Source organism: Ziziphus jujuba, chromosome 1 (assembly GCF_031755915.1).
Source record: "Ziziphus jujuba cultivar Dongzao chromosome 1, ASM3175591v1".
Classification (NCBI taxonomy): domain Eukaryota; kingdom Viridiplantae; phylum Streptophyta; class Magnoliopsida; order Rosales; family Rhamnaceae; genus Ziziphus; species Ziziphus jujuba.
Genome location: NC_083379.1, coordinates 4,604,517 through 4,621,002, shown reverse-complemented (window position 1 = coordinate 4,621,002; position 16,486 = coordinate 4,604,517). Strand labels below are relative to the sequence as shown.

The 16,486-nt window shown below is 34.8% G+C and overlaps 3 protein-coding genes across 9 annotated transcripts; all 3 read left to right on the top strand.

The window, feature by feature from the left end:
• Window positions 1–2,577: 2,577 nt before the first annotated feature.
• Window positions 2,578–6,109, top strand: LOC107410964 (U-box domain-containing protein 4). Its single transcript, XM_016018470.4, has 2 exons — window positions 2,578–3,351; window positions 5,001–6,109. Exons 1-2 carry the CDS (start codon window positions 2,840–2,842, stop codon window positions 5,848–5,850), a joined length of 1,362 nt encoding a protein of 453 aa, XP_015873956.3. The 5' UTR covers window positions 2,578–2,839; the 3' UTR covers window positions 5,851–6,109.
• Window positions 6,110–6,643: 534 nt separating this feature from the next.
• LOC107411269 (UBP1-associated protein 2C) lies at window positions 6,644–10,506 on the top strand. 3 transcript variants are annotated; one of them, XM_016018821.4, is made up of 2 exons: window positions 6,644–8,009; window positions 10,325–10,506. In XM_016018821.4, exon 1 carries the CDS (start codon window positions 6,767–6,769, stop codon window positions 8,006–8,008), a length of 1,242 nt encoding a protein of 413 aa, XP_015874307.3. In that variant the 5' UTR covers window positions 6,644–6,766; the 3' UTR covers window position 8,009; window positions 10,325–10,506. The 3 variants fall into 3 exon arrangements, with proteins under 3 accessions (XP_015874307.3, XP_048327907.2, XP_015874301.3); XM_048471950.2 differs by having other exon boundaries at window positions 10,256–10,506; XM_016018815.4 differs by having other exon boundaries at window positions 6,646–8,009; window positions 8,348–10,506.
• A 1,343-nt stretch (window positions 10,507–11,849) lies between these two features.
• On the top strand, window positions 11,850–16,235 carry LOC107410678 (uncharacterized). 5 transcript variants are annotated; one of them, XM_048470855.2, is made up of 6 exons: window positions 11,932–11,949; window positions 13,599–13,657; window positions 13,741–13,814; window positions 14,204–14,990; window positions 15,563–15,735; window positions 15,908–16,235. In XM_048470855.2, exons 3-6 carry the CDS (start codon window positions 13,743–13,745, stop codon window positions 16,061–16,063), a joined length of 1,188 nt encoding a protein of 395 aa, XP_048326812.1. In that variant the 5' UTR covers window positions 11,932–11,949; window positions 13,599–13,657; window positions 13,741–13,742; the 3' UTR covers window positions 16,064–16,235. The 5 variants fall into 5 exon arrangements, with proteins under 5 accessions (XP_048326808.1, XP_015873632.1, XP_048326812.1 ...); XM_048470851.2 differs by having other exon boundaries at window positions 11,850–11,949; window positions 13,599–13,814; XM_016018146.4 differs by lacking the exon at window positions 13,599–13,657 and having other exon boundaries at window positions 11,866–11,949.
• The last annotated feature ends 251 nt before the right edge of the window (window positions 16,236–16,486 follow it).

Genomic DNA, 16,486 nt, shown 5'->3' with positions numbered 1-16,486 from the left:
TATTTTGATAATTACATAAATTTTTATAATATTAAAATTATTTAATTTATTGTTAAACATATATTAATTTGATCGTTTTTAGTTTAATTTATAAAAAATTTTTAAAACAAACAAAAATTTTATAATTTTTAAAAAAATATTATTTTATTATTTTAAAACTAAGTGAAATTTAAATTTTTAAATTTGTATTTATATTAATAGGTTAGATGATGGATTATATGACAATTTATTAAATGGGTTTGGATTTATCTGTTTTCACATTAAAGCTTAACAGATCGTTTCTGAGTTAATTTAATTCCACATGAATACAATACAACACAACACAAACACAATTTAACACTACACGTTTACAGACCTATACAAGTATTTACATGTTTACAGACCTATACAAGTATTTACCAGTTAGTTTATATGTCTCCTGAAAAATAATAATCAATAAAAGAAGGAATAAATGAATAAATAAATAATAGCATGATATGAAACAGATATATCCTCTCTGTTTTTTTTTTTTTTTTTCTTTTTTCCCCTCATCACTTCTATTTACAAATATAATCCAAGTCAATTTAAGCAATTAGAAGATTACTAAAAAAATCAATTTCTTGTCAATAATCAAAATATGGCACTTGATAGCTTAGATATTGATACTGTAGATGGACATGGCAATGTGCAAACGTGCATCAGACTTGTGGGTAAAAGCATCCATTGCGGTACACATCATAAAAGCACTGCGTTTTTGGGTCCAACACCTTCTAATATGTCAGCCACACTAAAATCCAAGCCAATCCCATGCTCTCTGGTCTGTGCCCTCCTGCACTGGCCTCTCATATACCCTGTTTCACACATGGCAAAATTCATTTGCCTGAAGCCCTCCAGCATGGATCTTCATTTTCTGGTGGAATCCGACGTGGATTTGCCACGTCTTCGTTTTGGGATCTTTTTGGATGCATTTTTACCTGTAAGTCCTTATTTCTATTTATTTATACATACAGTATCATAAATATATATATATATATATATATATGTTTTGAATGGGTCAATAATGGTGATCAGAGTATGTCAAAGTGGTGCACTAAAAAGAAGCATTTTGTACCCAGTGGATTATGGACAGCGGTTGCTTATTCTAAGGGGATAAACTGAACCACTATTTTGATTTCTCTACGCATTTCCTTCACGGTTTGACAAGGGATTAATATGTTAGTTAAGCCTCTGCAAAGCAATCTTTTTATGTTAAACTTTTTTGTGGATGCTATTAGGCCAGCCTATATATGTATTAGATAGGATTCATGTTTAGTTAGGTGTTTCTGCAATATGGATCAAAGATTACAGTTTTGACACTTCTTTTATGTATACTTTAAGTTTAGCCAAAAACAGGATACTCAAAACACTTACCCATCCCTTTTATTTTTTATTTTTATATATATGTGGTATAACCTAACTTGATCTGACTTCTCATTGAAACTTGCAAAACCTTGTTGAAGATGGACCATAATTTGATAGTCCAAATACGGCTAAGAAAGTGCTTTGGGGGCATTTGGTTTTAATCCACCCATTTTACATAAGAAAATTAAGATCTTTTGTTCAAAGCCGCAGACCAATAATCCTCAACACCCAAAAAAGGGGTTGAAAAAAAAAAAAAAAAACTGAAAAAGAAGAGGAAAAGTTTGCCTTTTGTGCATTAATCATTCTGGATTTCGTTTAGTTAAATTACCCATAACGATAAGCCATAACATGTTCCGAATCTCTATGACACATCTTTGCAGCATTGAATTTAATGAGACAGTGCAAATAAGAGATTATAAGAAGATCAGCTTTCACCACACAACCTATTCAATTCTTAATGCAAAACTTCTTTTCATTTTTTTTTAAAAAAGTTTTCATTCTCACAAAATTCAATTTAAATGAATAATAAATAGTGATTTTATCATTTAAAGCAGAGAAAAATTTCAGAGACAACATGCAGCATGTGATAATATTGATACAGTGTAGATTTTGCTGCCAATAAAAAAGGAGAGAAAAGAGGTAAATATATATTAAACAGAAAATGAAATAGATCTGAGGAATGAATGTGCAACAAACCCAGATGACTGCCTGCATGCCAGGTGTATATAAGATCAAAATTTATGAGCCTTCGTGGGAAGATCGATGCTGGTTTGCCGTCTCAGACTCTGAAAAACCCACATGCCATAAATGTGATTTTGCATCAGAACCGAAGATTAATTAAAAGCTTAGATTCATTAACATTTTAATATAATCTTTTTGCTATTACTAAAGGAAAAAAAAGAAAAAAAAAAAGGAAACAATACAGTGGCAATGCCACAAAGTAATGTTTATTGGGAACGGTCAATTATAATCATTTAAGCCGTGTGATTAATATAATTAATCAAGTCCAAGAAACTTCCTAAATATGGAGTAGGTGACAAGTAGGTCCCTACTCTATCAAATCCTAGGCCTTAATTAAACTGATTTGCGAGAAAATGATTTATGAAAAATAATGTTAACCTCATGGGATCATTAAAATAAGTAACACTCTTAAGTAATTAATTAATTAATAATATTGTTATATGGATCACAATCTCTCTTTAAATGTCTGTCACGGTTTGTGAGTTTTTAAAGGGACAGTACTGTTCCTCTGCATGTGCTTTGTGCTTCCTCCGTTTTATAAGCTCCCAAAGTCTTTCTTCCCTCTTTGTCCCACTAATCCCACGAAGCAGCCAACTCTCTCTCTCTTCCCCTAAAAGGTCAGTGCTTAGCTGAAATTTACATAAAGTAACAAAAACCAAACACAATTTTTCAATCTCTCTCTCTCTCTCTCTCTCTCTCTACCTCTCCAATACCAAACATGTCACAATCTTCTTCTTCTTCTTCTTCTTCTTCATCTTCTTCTCCTTCTTCATCTTCTTCTCCTATATGGTTGTATTCTTACATAAAGCTTAAATTCTTTAATCGAATCCGACGGTTCCTGCGTTCCAAAACTGCTCGCAAGCGATGCATGACAACAGTTGGATTCCAAACGCCAAAACCCAACAGCAAAGGTGTCATCACCTGCAACAACGAAGTAGCAGAAGTTGCTGAAGTGGCTATGGAGATGGAGACGGAGATGATCAGTGGTAGGGAGGATGATATGGTGGGGTTGCAAAGGGCCGTGAAGAGGCTTCACTTCGGGAGCCGGGATGAGAAAGAGATGGCGGCTAAGGAGATTCAGAGATTAGCCAAAGACGACGTCAAGGTCAAGAAGTTGGTGGCAGAGCTTGGTGTTATACCTGTGTTGGTTAACATGGCTGCTTCTGATGTGATCGATCGCCGTCGAGAAGCAATCATGGCTCTCATCGAGCTTGCCAATGGGACTTACACGTAAGTTTTCATTGATTAATTTTAATTCACTCATACAAAACAATTTATTTATTTTTTTGGGTTCTTTCTTGGAATTGAAATGTTAAAGTTCTTAGGAGTATGAAAAATTACTGAAAACTCTTAATTCCTTCTTTTTTTTTCTTAAGAGAAAATATATTCCGTGAAACCAATTAAAAGTTTGTAACTGTGGGTTCGTGACCATGTTCTGTAACAAATTTTGGAAGTTTGATAAAAGGACAAATTTTTTTTTTTTAATCAAAATTCCAATTATAAAAAGACAGAACATGATAGATCATAGAATAACAGAGAAGTAGTGGAGTGCTATTTTGGATAGTAGCGTTTTGTGACTATTGAGCATATGAGCATTCATCATTCAGTGGTAGCTGCGGTCTTGGCCGTAAATGGTTGGTAGTGTCCCACCTTTTGTTAAATTCTGAGCCAGTTGACACAAAACGAATGCCTCTCTCTCTTTCTCTCTCTCTCAAGAAAATAAACGATGAGGACAACAAATAATTCAACAAAAAAATCAAGTACGATAGTGACTTTATAATGATAACAACAAGGGCTTTTAATTCATTCCTACCATTTTAAGTATTTTCAATTCTAATTGTAATTAATGGCATTTTAAAGTTCATTCAGGACTTAGGTGTTTGACTGTACATAGAAAGGGATAGAAAGGGAGAATTCTGTTTTTTGACTGGCCACTTTGCAGTTCTTTGAACTTAGACTCTAGAAATTAGAAGCCTGCCAAAATGAAACCTAATTTTGTAATTTTTTAAAATGGGTTAGTGGGTCTCATCCTACAAAGTGATTTCATTTCATCCATTCAATATTGCAGTTTTTATGACTGCATTTTTCTTTCTTCAATAATCTAGAGAAACAAACAGAACACCACTAAAGAATATAAACCAAGTTCATTAACCAAGAACAAGGAATACAACTTTTTCTTCTGAGAAAATCTGGATTTAGATGGAAAAGGAAATACAATAGATACCATTATTAGTGGCAAATGGGTTGAGCAATTATTTTGTAGCAAATAATAATAATTAAAAAAATCGCATTAAAAAAAAAAAGTATTTAGAAGTGGCCGCAGCGTGCGCTGACTGTCCTCAAGTTTTCAATTGTGAAAGAGTTGGGAATTGGCAGCAATGTTTTATCAAAGCGAACATATTGTCTTTAAAATAGGGATAAATTACAGCTTGTGGGATTTTTGGTAGTTGTTCAGATTCCATCTGATCTTTTTTAGGTAGATTTTAAAACTCCATTTGTTGACCTTTACTTTCAAACAACAGATCTAAAATCTTAGAATCTCGTTGACTTCCCTTTGCTGTAAAATTCTTTATCTTTATTTGGTCAGTTTGGCGTGCTTGTATGACTTTTATAACAATAGGAAATCCCTTTTAATATTTTCCTAAGTATTCAATAATGGGGGCAGTTCTGGTTTCCTATCTGCCTTTGAATTATTGTGCTTGTTTTGGTACTTATTTTTTATGGATCGGATTTCAAAGCCATTATCGACATGGAATCAATATATTATTGATTTCAAAACAAGTGTTAAGAGTTGAAATATTCCTTGCTTCTTTTTCTACAATATGCTTTTTTTTTTTTGGGATAAAAAGAAATCAATTTGTTTGTCATCTTGTCTTCAGGAACAAGGCACTTATGGTGGAGGCAGGAATTTTATTGCAACTACCCAAAAACGTTGATGCTCTAGATGAATCAACAAGGAGCGAATTCGGTGAATTATTGCTGATGTTATCTTCATTAGCAAATACATCGTTTCCTCTAGCCTCTTCGGAAATGGTCCCATTTCTAGTTGGCATTCTGGGGTCAGCTAATTCAAGTATTGAAACAAAAGAGACATGTTTAGGTACTTTGCACAACCTCTCCACAGTTTTAGACAATGCAGGACCATTAGTCTCTAATGGAGTAGTCGAAATTCTCTTGAAGCTACTGCTAGTAAAGGAACTTTCTGAGAAAGCTCTTGCAACATTAGGGAACTTGGTGGTGACATTAATGGGAAAGAAAGCCATGGAACATAGTCCAGTTTTGCCAGAGAGCTTGATAGAGATTTTGACATGGGAAGAGAAACCCAAATGCCAAGAGTTATCAGCTTATATTTTAATGATTTTAGCCCACCAAAGCTCAGCTCAGAGAGAAAAAATGGCTGATTCAGGAAATATCCCTGTACTGCTTCAAGTGGTTTTGCTTGGCAGCCCATTAGCTCAAAAGAGAGCATTAAAACTATTACAGTGGTTTAAGGATGAGAGGCAAGCAAAAATGGGGCCTCATTCGGGGCCACAGACAGGAAGGATTCCAATGGGTTCACCTGTAAACAAAAGAGAAGCTCAAGAAGGAAAGAAAATGATGAAGAATTTGGTGAAACAGAGTCTCCATAAGAATTTGGAAATCATAACAAGAAGAGCTAATGCTGCTGAGGATTCTTCTAAGCTCAAGGCATTGGTAATCAGCACAAGCTCCAAGAGTTTGCCTTACTAATTGGAAGTATACACAAATTTTTAACATACTTTTTAATTATTTTTTTTTTAGACTTGTATCATTAAAAAACAAATGCTATTCTTTGACAAATAGCATATATTTGATGGGCAAGGATTTACGAACATTTTCCATAGAAGGAAACAAATTACAAAGTCCTTGAAAAAATAGAATGCATTTCTTGTGCATGTAAAGCTTTCAGCTTATGGTCACAATTTGTAAATCTCAGAGATATTGGACTAGTAATTTATCCCTTCCTGCATATACAAGTAAAATAGTTGCAATTAACATGTTATTATTTTCTGAAATTGTAGCAAGAGAAAAGTTAATTCTACACTTACAGGTATGAAAAATAAATTGCAGTATTCAAAAGTTAAAAATCAATGCTAAGCTGGACATTTTTCACTAAATAGTGGCTGAATAAAGAGAAAAATTGAGAAGATATCTGTATTTCTTAAAGAAAATATGCAGGATATAAAATGATCAAGAAAAATAATACAAGGCATGAATGAATAAGATAAATATCTCTTATATGCATAAAATTCAAATTTTGAATATCTGTCAACCAAATAAAGTGGAATTTAACATTCTATTCCATAATTCATGCCAGTAACTCTAAAGCTATTTTATCCCGATAAAAGGGAATAGAATCCATAAAAATTATTAAAAAAAAAATTAAAAAAAAAAAAAAATCCGAATGAGAAAGAAAAACGACAAGTCGTATTATTGAATTATAAAGGACAAATTTGAGTTGGACGACACACCGTGTAATGTGAAGGAAGAGTCCACCGTTCTAATAGTATAGAGGGAGCAGAGATAGAGAGATAAAGAGAGGCGTGGGATGTCCCTAGGGTTTATATATTACACTATTCCAGTGTTTGTCTAACCTACGATTCTATCACCCCTCTTTCCTGACTCCATGGATTTCAGCAAGAAACGCAAGGCCGAAGAGAACGGCATCGTTGTCGGCGCCGACAACACGCCCACCGCCACCACAAACACAACCACAACCACAACCATCACCCCTGAAGACGCACGCAAGCTCCTCCAGCCCTTCACTCAGGACCAACTCATCGACATCCTCCAAAACGCCGCCGTACGACACCTCGACGTTCTCGACGCCGTCCGCTCCGTTGCCGATCGTGATTCTACCCTCCGTAAGCTCTTCATCCGTGGCCTCGGCGCCGAGACCACCTCCGAGTCCCTTCGCGCTCTCTTTTCCACCTACGGCGACCTCGACGAGGCCATAGTTATCTTCGATAAGGCCACAGGAAAGTCTAAAGGTTATGGCTTTGTGACCTTCAAGCACGCCGATGGTGCCCTTCTCGCCCTGAAAGAACCCAGCAAGAAAATCGACGGTAGGATCACCGTCACCCAGTTCGCGGCCGCGGGAGTGAACAACTCGGCGTCGGGGAGCGATGTCTCGGCCAGAAAGATATATGTTGGGAACGTGCCGTTTGATATTTCTTCGGAGAGGCTTTTGAGCCATTTTTTGATGTATGGGGAGATAGAGGAAGGACCATTGGGGTTCGACAAGGCTACTGGAAAGTCAAAGGGGTTTGCTTTCTTTGTGTACAAGACAGAGGAGGGTGCAAAGGCTGCGCTTGTCGATCCTATGAAGAATATTGATGGGCATCAAGTGGCTTGTAAATTGGCTGTAGATAACAAGAAGACCAAAATTGGAGCTCAACCCCCAAGTGGGCTTACTGGGGATGGAGTTCCAGGGCCTCATTCTTCTATGCAGGGTTCATATCAGGGCTCCCAATATGGTGCACCGCCACCGGCTGGTTTATATTCGGGATTTCCTGGTGGGCATCATGGGCAAGGTCCTCCCCCACTGCCTGTTAGTAATTATTCGTCAATGCCTTCATCTATCGGTGCTGGTGGGGTGGGATTGTCGTCCATTGGGAACCAGGTACCATCTTCAGTGAATAATGTTGTTGGTGGGTATGGTGCAAATTATGGTGGTGCATATGGCGGGCCAACTGCTGGAGAGTTTGGTGGCCGGTTGCCTCCGAGTTCTATGCCCTCTGGAGGATACCCAGATGGTTCGCATTATGGTTTAACATCGTCAGCGCTTCCAGCACAACATAACCAACCTCCTCCTGTGCCAAGAGTTACGCCCGGAGGGATGTACCAGAGCTTGCCACATTACTATTGAGGTAATCCTTTCCATTATATTTTTGTTTAGGTGGTCTTTTAAGTCCTTTACTTTGGTTTTAACTCCTTTATTGTTTTGCAAAATGTTGTCTTTTGTGGTAATTATATGTTTGTATTTGCATAACTGCAAAACTTTTACTCTTGCTTTTGGGGCCTCTACTTGTTTTTATTGCATAAACATCTGCATTGGTTTTATGATGGCACATCTTTGCTTGTGAAGGCCTCGTAGTACTTCATAAGAGGTTGGATGGTCGTATTTTCTTTTTGCAAGATGAAATCTCTATATTGTTTGCTTGGATGTTGATTACTGGTTTGAGTTATGAATGGATATTTGGTTCAGGTCTATGACAAGCTTCTTGGGAGCAAATGCTTTAAATGCTTATGGTGATTTCGTGAATGCAGACAGTGAAATTCTTGGATTGATTATATGGACTGCTGTAAATTTGTTGGTGCTTCACTTCGTCTGCCTCTATAAGCTGTGCTTTAATTTTTAATGGACCTTGATCTGTATTTGAAGGCGTAGTGCAACTTTTGTTATTAAGTGATTTACTTAAAAGAGTTTTATATTTTATAATTGAGAATCCTTTACTTACCTGTTTTTCAGCATTAGTGTTAGTTCTGTCACATGCTGTAACACTGCTACCTGATAGTGTATGTTTCTCTGATCAAACAAGGAACTAAGATATGATTACATGTTTTTCATGTGATATCTTGTGATTCATTCTTTATGTTCTATGAGGAAAACCTTTATGACCAATCACAATCTGCAACAATTATTCCATCTAATATGGTCTTACATGTGCTATATCCTTCTATCTGAACTAATACGCTCCAGTTTCCATTTGTTTATGAGGTAGCTAACAATATTGGAAGCTCCTTCTTCCGCCGCCCCCCCCCCCTCTTCTTCCTCCCAATATTTGTTTGTGATCCTGTTCTTTCCTGTCTATGCTTTTCTCAAAAATTTCTTTTTTAAATTCTATTTTTAAGGAATGTTCTTTAGGGAAGTGGAATAGTTTACCCTTTTAGAATGCTACTTTCCTGAGTGGGCGTAATGTGATGATTGAACTCGCTGCCCTTATGTTAATTCACTAAATTTTTCTCCAGTGACTCAGTTCCATAGCTTGTTGTTCATTCAATAATTTTTTGCTGGTAGCTTAATAGATAGATATCTTTACTTTCTGAATTTACCGATTGCTTAAGAGATGACATGGTAATGTTGAAATGCATACCTTTATGGAGTACATGCCGAATTTATTACTTTTTATTTCCATTTTTTTTCCCTCTTTTGTTTTACCTTTTCAGAGTTAACCGGCATGTCATATTAAAGTAATGTCAAGTCTATTTGGGTTAGTTAAGCTAGACTAAACTAAAGCTTTGATCGTAAAATGTTTGGGTTGGATTGCTCAACATGAGGCTTTCGATTATACTTTTTACGATGCGCCTTTACATTAGTGATGATTTTATATTGTTCTACCTACCTAGTTTTGGTTTCCCTTTTGGTCAGCTCCTTCTTGTGTTGGCTTGTACCATTTATTTAGTCTGACACAGCATGGTCTTTGTTGCACGTAGAGTATGTCAAATATCTAAAAACTTGTACTGTCTCAACTTAATTTTTTCCCATGTTCATTCATCCACTCGTTATATATTTTCTGGTGTTGTGAGAGATTTATTTGGGATGTGGCGTATACTTTATTAATATTCCCGTAGAGATCAGCAACTACATTTTTGTATTTTTGAGTTCCTTTTAAAGACACGCCCAAATTAGCATTTTTCTTCTGATACTATGTAGCTTTTTTGTGGCCTTGGTTCGAGCACATATTGTATTTCCCTCATTGGGAGCTTATTTGTGCCAGACTGATACTTCTCTTCTTAGGTTTTATCTTTAAATTTTAGGACATTGTTCAAGTGCTTCTCTTCTTAGTTATAATCTTTAAATTTTTGGGCATGGTTCAAGTGATAGGTGACTGAACTTGTTCTTTCACACTATATTTCTAGTGGTTATGGAATTTATACATAGATGTTGTGACAATGTAAGATCTAATGTTTAATGAAACCTACCTTTTGTCCAACTCGTCGATTCCTTTTCAAAAGCAGAATAGAGTGAAAAATTCTTTAAATATTTATGCTATAGTAGTTGGGAGGCATTGATGTTTGTGGAAGCCATACTTGCCTATGTATGCCCTGCCTTGTGAGATTTTTTTGCTTCTGTATATATTATGGCTCATGTTTTGCTTTGTTGGCTGGCGAGACTAATGACTTTGGAGCTGGCTTTCCTTTTCTTTGTTGGTGGAACAAAAAACAAATGCCCTTTTGGAAGCTGGGATACTGATTTGGTGTGCCAAATGCTGTCTGGAGGAGGATGAAGGAAGCCATAAGCAACATCTGATCTGACCCAATGACTTGGATATGTAATCACTGATCAGCCATCTAATTCTAATTGTACATTTGACACAGTTGCCTAACATCTACCAAATAAAAAATAACAAAACATTAGTAATATATTACTCCACGAAATATCATCATCTTCTTAGCCTTTTTAACTTTTTCCCGTGGCGAAAGTAAAATACATATTCTTGGCTTCTAGCTCTTTTATCTTCGCCTGGAGCTATATTTGATACGTAGGCTAGCTTTGTTATCTAATAGAAGGATATTTGGCTCTGATAATGGAATAATATAAAATTAGGAACTGCAATTTTTTTATTTTTTTATTTTTTTACATAGTTGGATTAAATAATTTATTGTAGAACGTTACAATGATTTGCACTAGCACTGTGTTTATTATTTATCAGTCTACAATAATTTCTATTCTAGAAGGTAAAGGAGGTGTGTTTTGAACTCATAATATCATGATGTGGGTGTGAAGGCCTTATTTAAGTTTAGAAAATCATGGTATAGCCATATGAGTTGGTTACATGAACATTATATTTGTGGCTCATGATCCACAAGTAAGATAAGCATGACCTTGGATTGATCTCAACAGAACATATTTCATTTGAAATACAAAATTTTACAAGTAACATGAACAAACCATAAATAACTAGACGGCGATTCTAGACATTATGGGTGGTCAATTGATTTTAAAGTAGTTTTTTGTTTTATAAAATAGAAAATTATTTTCAAAATAAAAAAATCTATTTAGCTATTAATTTTCAAAACAATTTTAGAAAATAAATTAAAAAAATAAAAATTAAAAAATATGAAAAATGATATTTTCTATTTTCTACTTTTTAATTTAAAAACTTTTTTCAAGCATGAATGAACAAATATTTTTTATTTTTATAAAAATGTTATTATTATTTAAGGAGTCCTCGCGATTTTGATAAGGCCCAACCATACAAGATAGATAATTAGCCCAATCCATATTTCTAGTCGGTCATTCTCTTTCTCTAAGCCAAACTTTCGTTATCTTTTACCCAAAAAAAAAAAGCCAAACTTTCGTTATCGTCTCTAAATAAGCCTAATTTATATTAGTGGAGAGTATGATTTTCGATAATTTATCCATGTATTTTCTCCTGAAAAGTGGACCACTTAAAACCCAATTCCAAGATCAAACATGCCAAACACACATTCTCCATCTAATTTATAGCTAAAGCGGATTGATTTGGAGTTTGATAAAAGTACTGATTAAAATTAATGGTGGTAGTTGCCCCAAAAAAAAAAAATAAAAAAAAATAAAAATAAAAAGAAGAAAATCAATGATGGTAATTAGTTTTAAAAAATAATTCTAAAACGGAAAAAAAAAAAACATTAATTTAGTTTTTAGGGGTCAACTCTAAGTAGTACTTCAATAGGCAACAAAGTCAGAGCTATGTCTAGTGAATTAGAAAAGAACGTTTTGTACGTTTTCTTTTTTATTTATTAAAATATATAGCAGCATAAACGTCTGTCCTTTCCATCTCTCTCTCTCTCTCTCTCTCTCTGAGTTTCCACTGTTTTTCCTCTGTAAGCGGCTCTCTTACCCTTTTTTCTTCAATTCTATATTAATGGTTACTTGTGGGATTTTTTTGGTTTTGCTTATGTTTAATTGAATTGAATGTGATGGAATTTTCTATTTCTCAAGCTTTTGGCTTCTGGGTTTTTCCGTTTTTATTTTATAGACCCTTTTTTTTTTTTTTGATAGAAATTTTATAGACCTTGTTGGTTATAGGAAATTCAGGCTTCTTTTCACGAAAGCTGCTTCTCAATTATTGATTACTGTATTTGTATTTTGTTTCTTTGAAATGTCATGGTGTCCTTTTTTTGTTAACTCTTGATTGATCATTCTAGCGTTGCTTGCCCTGGGTCACAGTTTCTTATGAATTTTTTATGGTTTTTAGTTATCAAGTGTTTGGTTGCTGGGAATATAGAGAACAGAAAAACAAACAATATTTTGACCATTTATGATTGACAATATATTGATTATAGTTTAACTATTATATAATCATATTTTATTCAGCGAGAGTTTCTGTCATTATTATATTCGTCATACCTTTTGGCAGGTTTCCATTAAACAAATTTATAATTACGAGATTCAATATTAGAAAATGTTGTTGAAATTTTAAGAACCCCAGGAGTTCCGTAGTCAACTTCACGTGGAGATACAGTAATTGTTAGCCCGAAGTAAGACATTCTGGTCCGGGAGTGTTTAAGCTTTTCTTTTTGTTTTAGGCTAGGCTAACATTGGTATGGAGCTGTGTTGTTCAACATGTGAAAGAAGTGGTGAAGGTGATCATCGTTCAATATTGATGAAACTATTGGTGTGAGAATGACAAGTTAATGTTGGGCATGTTCTTCCTTCCTCTTAAATTTTGTACGAACCCAGTTGATTTTCGGTGGGTAGAGAGATTTCTTGTGAGGGTCTGTTTGGCTGCTCTATAGCCAACTGATATAGTTATTAAGCAACTTGATTCACATGACTGGGCGGATGTTTGAAAACAAGATCATGAGCTTGGTAACACAAGGACTGAACTGAACCATTTAGGGTATCCCACTGGGGAAAGCAACCTCATTAAATCAAAGACGGACACATCTTTTCATGATGGACATTTCAAATTGTAACTAGTTGTTATATCAAGTGTTATTTTGCGCACATGTCACTCTTTGTACTTATATCGCTAATCGTCACATTAGTCTGTCTAATTTGACAAAATCTAGAGGTTGGTGATCAAAAACTAATTATAGAGATTAGAACATGAAAATTGAAATAGTTGCTTATTGTCTATATTTGCTCCCACATTTGCCACTAAATATTCTTAACTATTAAGGTTTAGTTGCCTCGTACTATTCCTCCTGTGTGCTCAACATGAAGATTCAATACAAGGGCATAGAGGCAGTATTTGTTTTTGAAGTTTGATTTATACCTACTGTTTTAATGTAACGGTGATTTACTTTTTCTGGGACATGGTAACAATTTGGTTTTTTGTCATTTATATCTGTTAAATGCTTGAATTTCTTTTTTGTGTACTGTATTTTCTGAATTAAGGTATGACTTGATGAGACCTTGACTAGTGAATTGTGGTAAAATGTTTGTGCTATATTGTTTTTCTTTTGCTTTTAGATAATTTTAGTTCGCCTCATTGGAAGTTGTCTAATATATGTTATCCAAATTGCAGACTGCTTTGACAATCAGCTATATAGTTTTCCAATTTGGAGCTGGAAGATAATGAACCTTGTTTGCATCTAAAAGTTGGAATCTAGTTTTTTTGTTTTACTTCTTTTTTTTTTTTTTAAAATTTTTAAATTACAAATTCTTAGGCATGGACTGGATGGCAAACATATATGAGAAGATTGAAGCTACGTTTTTGGAGTTGGAAGAGGTCATAGAGAAGGTATTTTCCTTTTGTTTCACAATTCCTGGTGTTTTGGTTTTATTTTCTTCAACTTGTCAGTGTTTTTTCTTATTATTTTTGGCATTCTGAAAAATCTCCTGTTTTTATGTCTATTGGACATCTTTTGATGCTTGCTTTTCAAGTGGTGAAGGAACAAAAGTTTCAAGCTTCTTAAATTTCTGAACCTGGTTATTGATAATAATGCTACTATGACCAAAGTTACTTGATATGCAATAACCCAAACCTCCAATGTCTTTCCAAAGGGTTGAACCATGTTTTCATGTGGGTGTTTCTTAAGGCAAATTTATTGCTTGATGCTGGCTTAGCTACAGTATGCCATCCCCTAGTGCTGCTAATTTTGCCGTCACAAAATATTTATTGTTGGACAGGAAATATATGAATTGTCTCATCGCCAGTTGGAAACAAACATTATGAAGGATGTAGTAAAGGCAGTGGAAAATCCTGTCTCATCTCTTGTACCAGACACTAATGATGTAAAGTCAAAAGGAATTCTGCTCCTGTTATCCTCCACGGAATCTCTTAAGGGCATTCCTTCTGGATCTCCAGAGGAAACTGTTGATATTACAGAACCCAAATGCCTGTTTCTGTCCGGTGAAGTCTTCCCTGAAGAAAGCAATACAAGCAATCTATTGTTCATTGAGCCCAAACATATGGATCTTGAAACAGAATTGGGTAGCGGAGTTAAGATGCTTCAGTCTTCTCCTGAGGAATGTGTTAAGGGCATTTTTTCAGAGGAAACCAGCAATATTGTTAAAGCAAAACGTCCACTTGAGTCGGATGTAATATCCCATAAAGGAAAAGATACAAGCAATGAATGCCATCATGTGAATCTTGAAACAGAATCGGATAACCGAGGAAAGACATTCAAGTTATCTTCTGTGGAATCTGTTAATGGAATTCATTTAGAGGAACCTGATGATATTGTAAAGTCACAATGTCTACTTAAGTCTGATGTAGTCTTCCCTGAAGAAAAAGATGCAAGCAAGGAACCATTATTCAATGAAACCCACCTTGTTGATCTCGTAACAGAATTGAACATTGAATCTGAGTCCTCTGAGATGTTACCCCCAGCCTCAGATGGTAGAGTGTATCGTGCTTTCGTGAAAACAGGGGAAAACAATAGTGACCTTGTAGAAGCCTTTGTTCATGTTCCAGGTAACATACCATCCTCCAATTCTGTTAATTTGGTTTGAATTGCTTTAGCTGGGGCAGTAGCAGGACCTTTTCCTTCTGCCAGCACAGATTTCATCTGGTAAATAGTGACTATATTTTGTGTTTTTTGTATTGCTTTCTGCTAATTTATGCATTGGCTGGCCCAGACAACTTTGCAAACTATGTCATCATATCTGTGAAGCCCATACGAATTAGGAGGCTCATATTTTATGCAGAAGATTATAACTATCATTTTTCTCCAGTCTTCTCCGTTTCACTTTATTTGGTTTGTGTTGTAATTATAAGTCACTTGGTACACTTCTTTAAAATGTAGACTTCTATAATATGGTCTTCATTAGTTCAATCTTGCAGTACTGATCCTTGTTTAAAGTTATACTGTTGGTCTTGACATATCAACTTTAACTAAAGAATAAAATGTCCGTTAAGATTTTTTTTACTTCATTACTATAATTAGTAGTCTAGTCGTTATTCTTGGTGTCATTTTGTGATTATTTATTTGCCATTGAAAGATATAATGTAGTTTTAATTTAATATATGTTTTCTGCTTGCTTCAGAAAGTTCCGATGGTTGTATATTAGAAGAGGGCGGTGATAATGACATCAACCAAGAAGTCTTCCTAGTTGTTAAATCTGCTGATGATTTGAAGCTTGATGGAAGTTGTATTCTTGTAGATAGTAGTAAGGTTGACTCAAGCGCTTATGAAGCAGAGAAACCTTGGTCTTACAAGGTTTGTCTTTTCTCTCTCGGTGCATGCATGATTCATATATCTTGAAGCTGGGAATTATTTGTTTTGGAAATGTTCAAGCACTAGTAGGCACTAACAATATTCAAGTTAGAATTGGGATTGGCTAGATGGATTATTCCTGTACTGATTTTGTTTCACTTTCTGGGCTTTTCAGAAGAAGATTCGGTATGTTGCTTCAAAATTGAGGTTGGCAAAGAAGCAGGACTGTTGTTCCCAAGCTAAACAGCGTGGGGACATCAATGGAGCAATGGATCATCAACAAGGACATGAAAATTCTAAGTTGTGTCAATATGAATGGGAGATAATTTAGATAAAGCTTGTGGCTGAAAGGAAGAAAGTTTAGAGGTTCAGGGATAATGAGTTGCTTTTATAATGGTTATAACTTAGAAATCTATTCTTGCGTTGGAATATAATTTTGTTTTTTTTTTCTTAGATTTTTTGTCTTAAACTTTAAAATCAATAGTAAATTTATATATTACATATTTTTGTGCTTGTCTAGTTTGTCTAATTTGAAAACAGGTGAGATTCCAACTTGGGATTTCTGCAATTTATGGATTCAATGCTTTAAGACATATGCTCTACCATATTGTTTAGCAACTTAAAAAAAAAAATAAAAAAATTCATCTTTTCCAGTTTTATTTATTTTTGCATATATTGAACAATACATAAGTCAATTTTAAATATTGTAATTAATTTTATGGTAAAGTAAAAACTAAGGTTTTTATTTTATTTT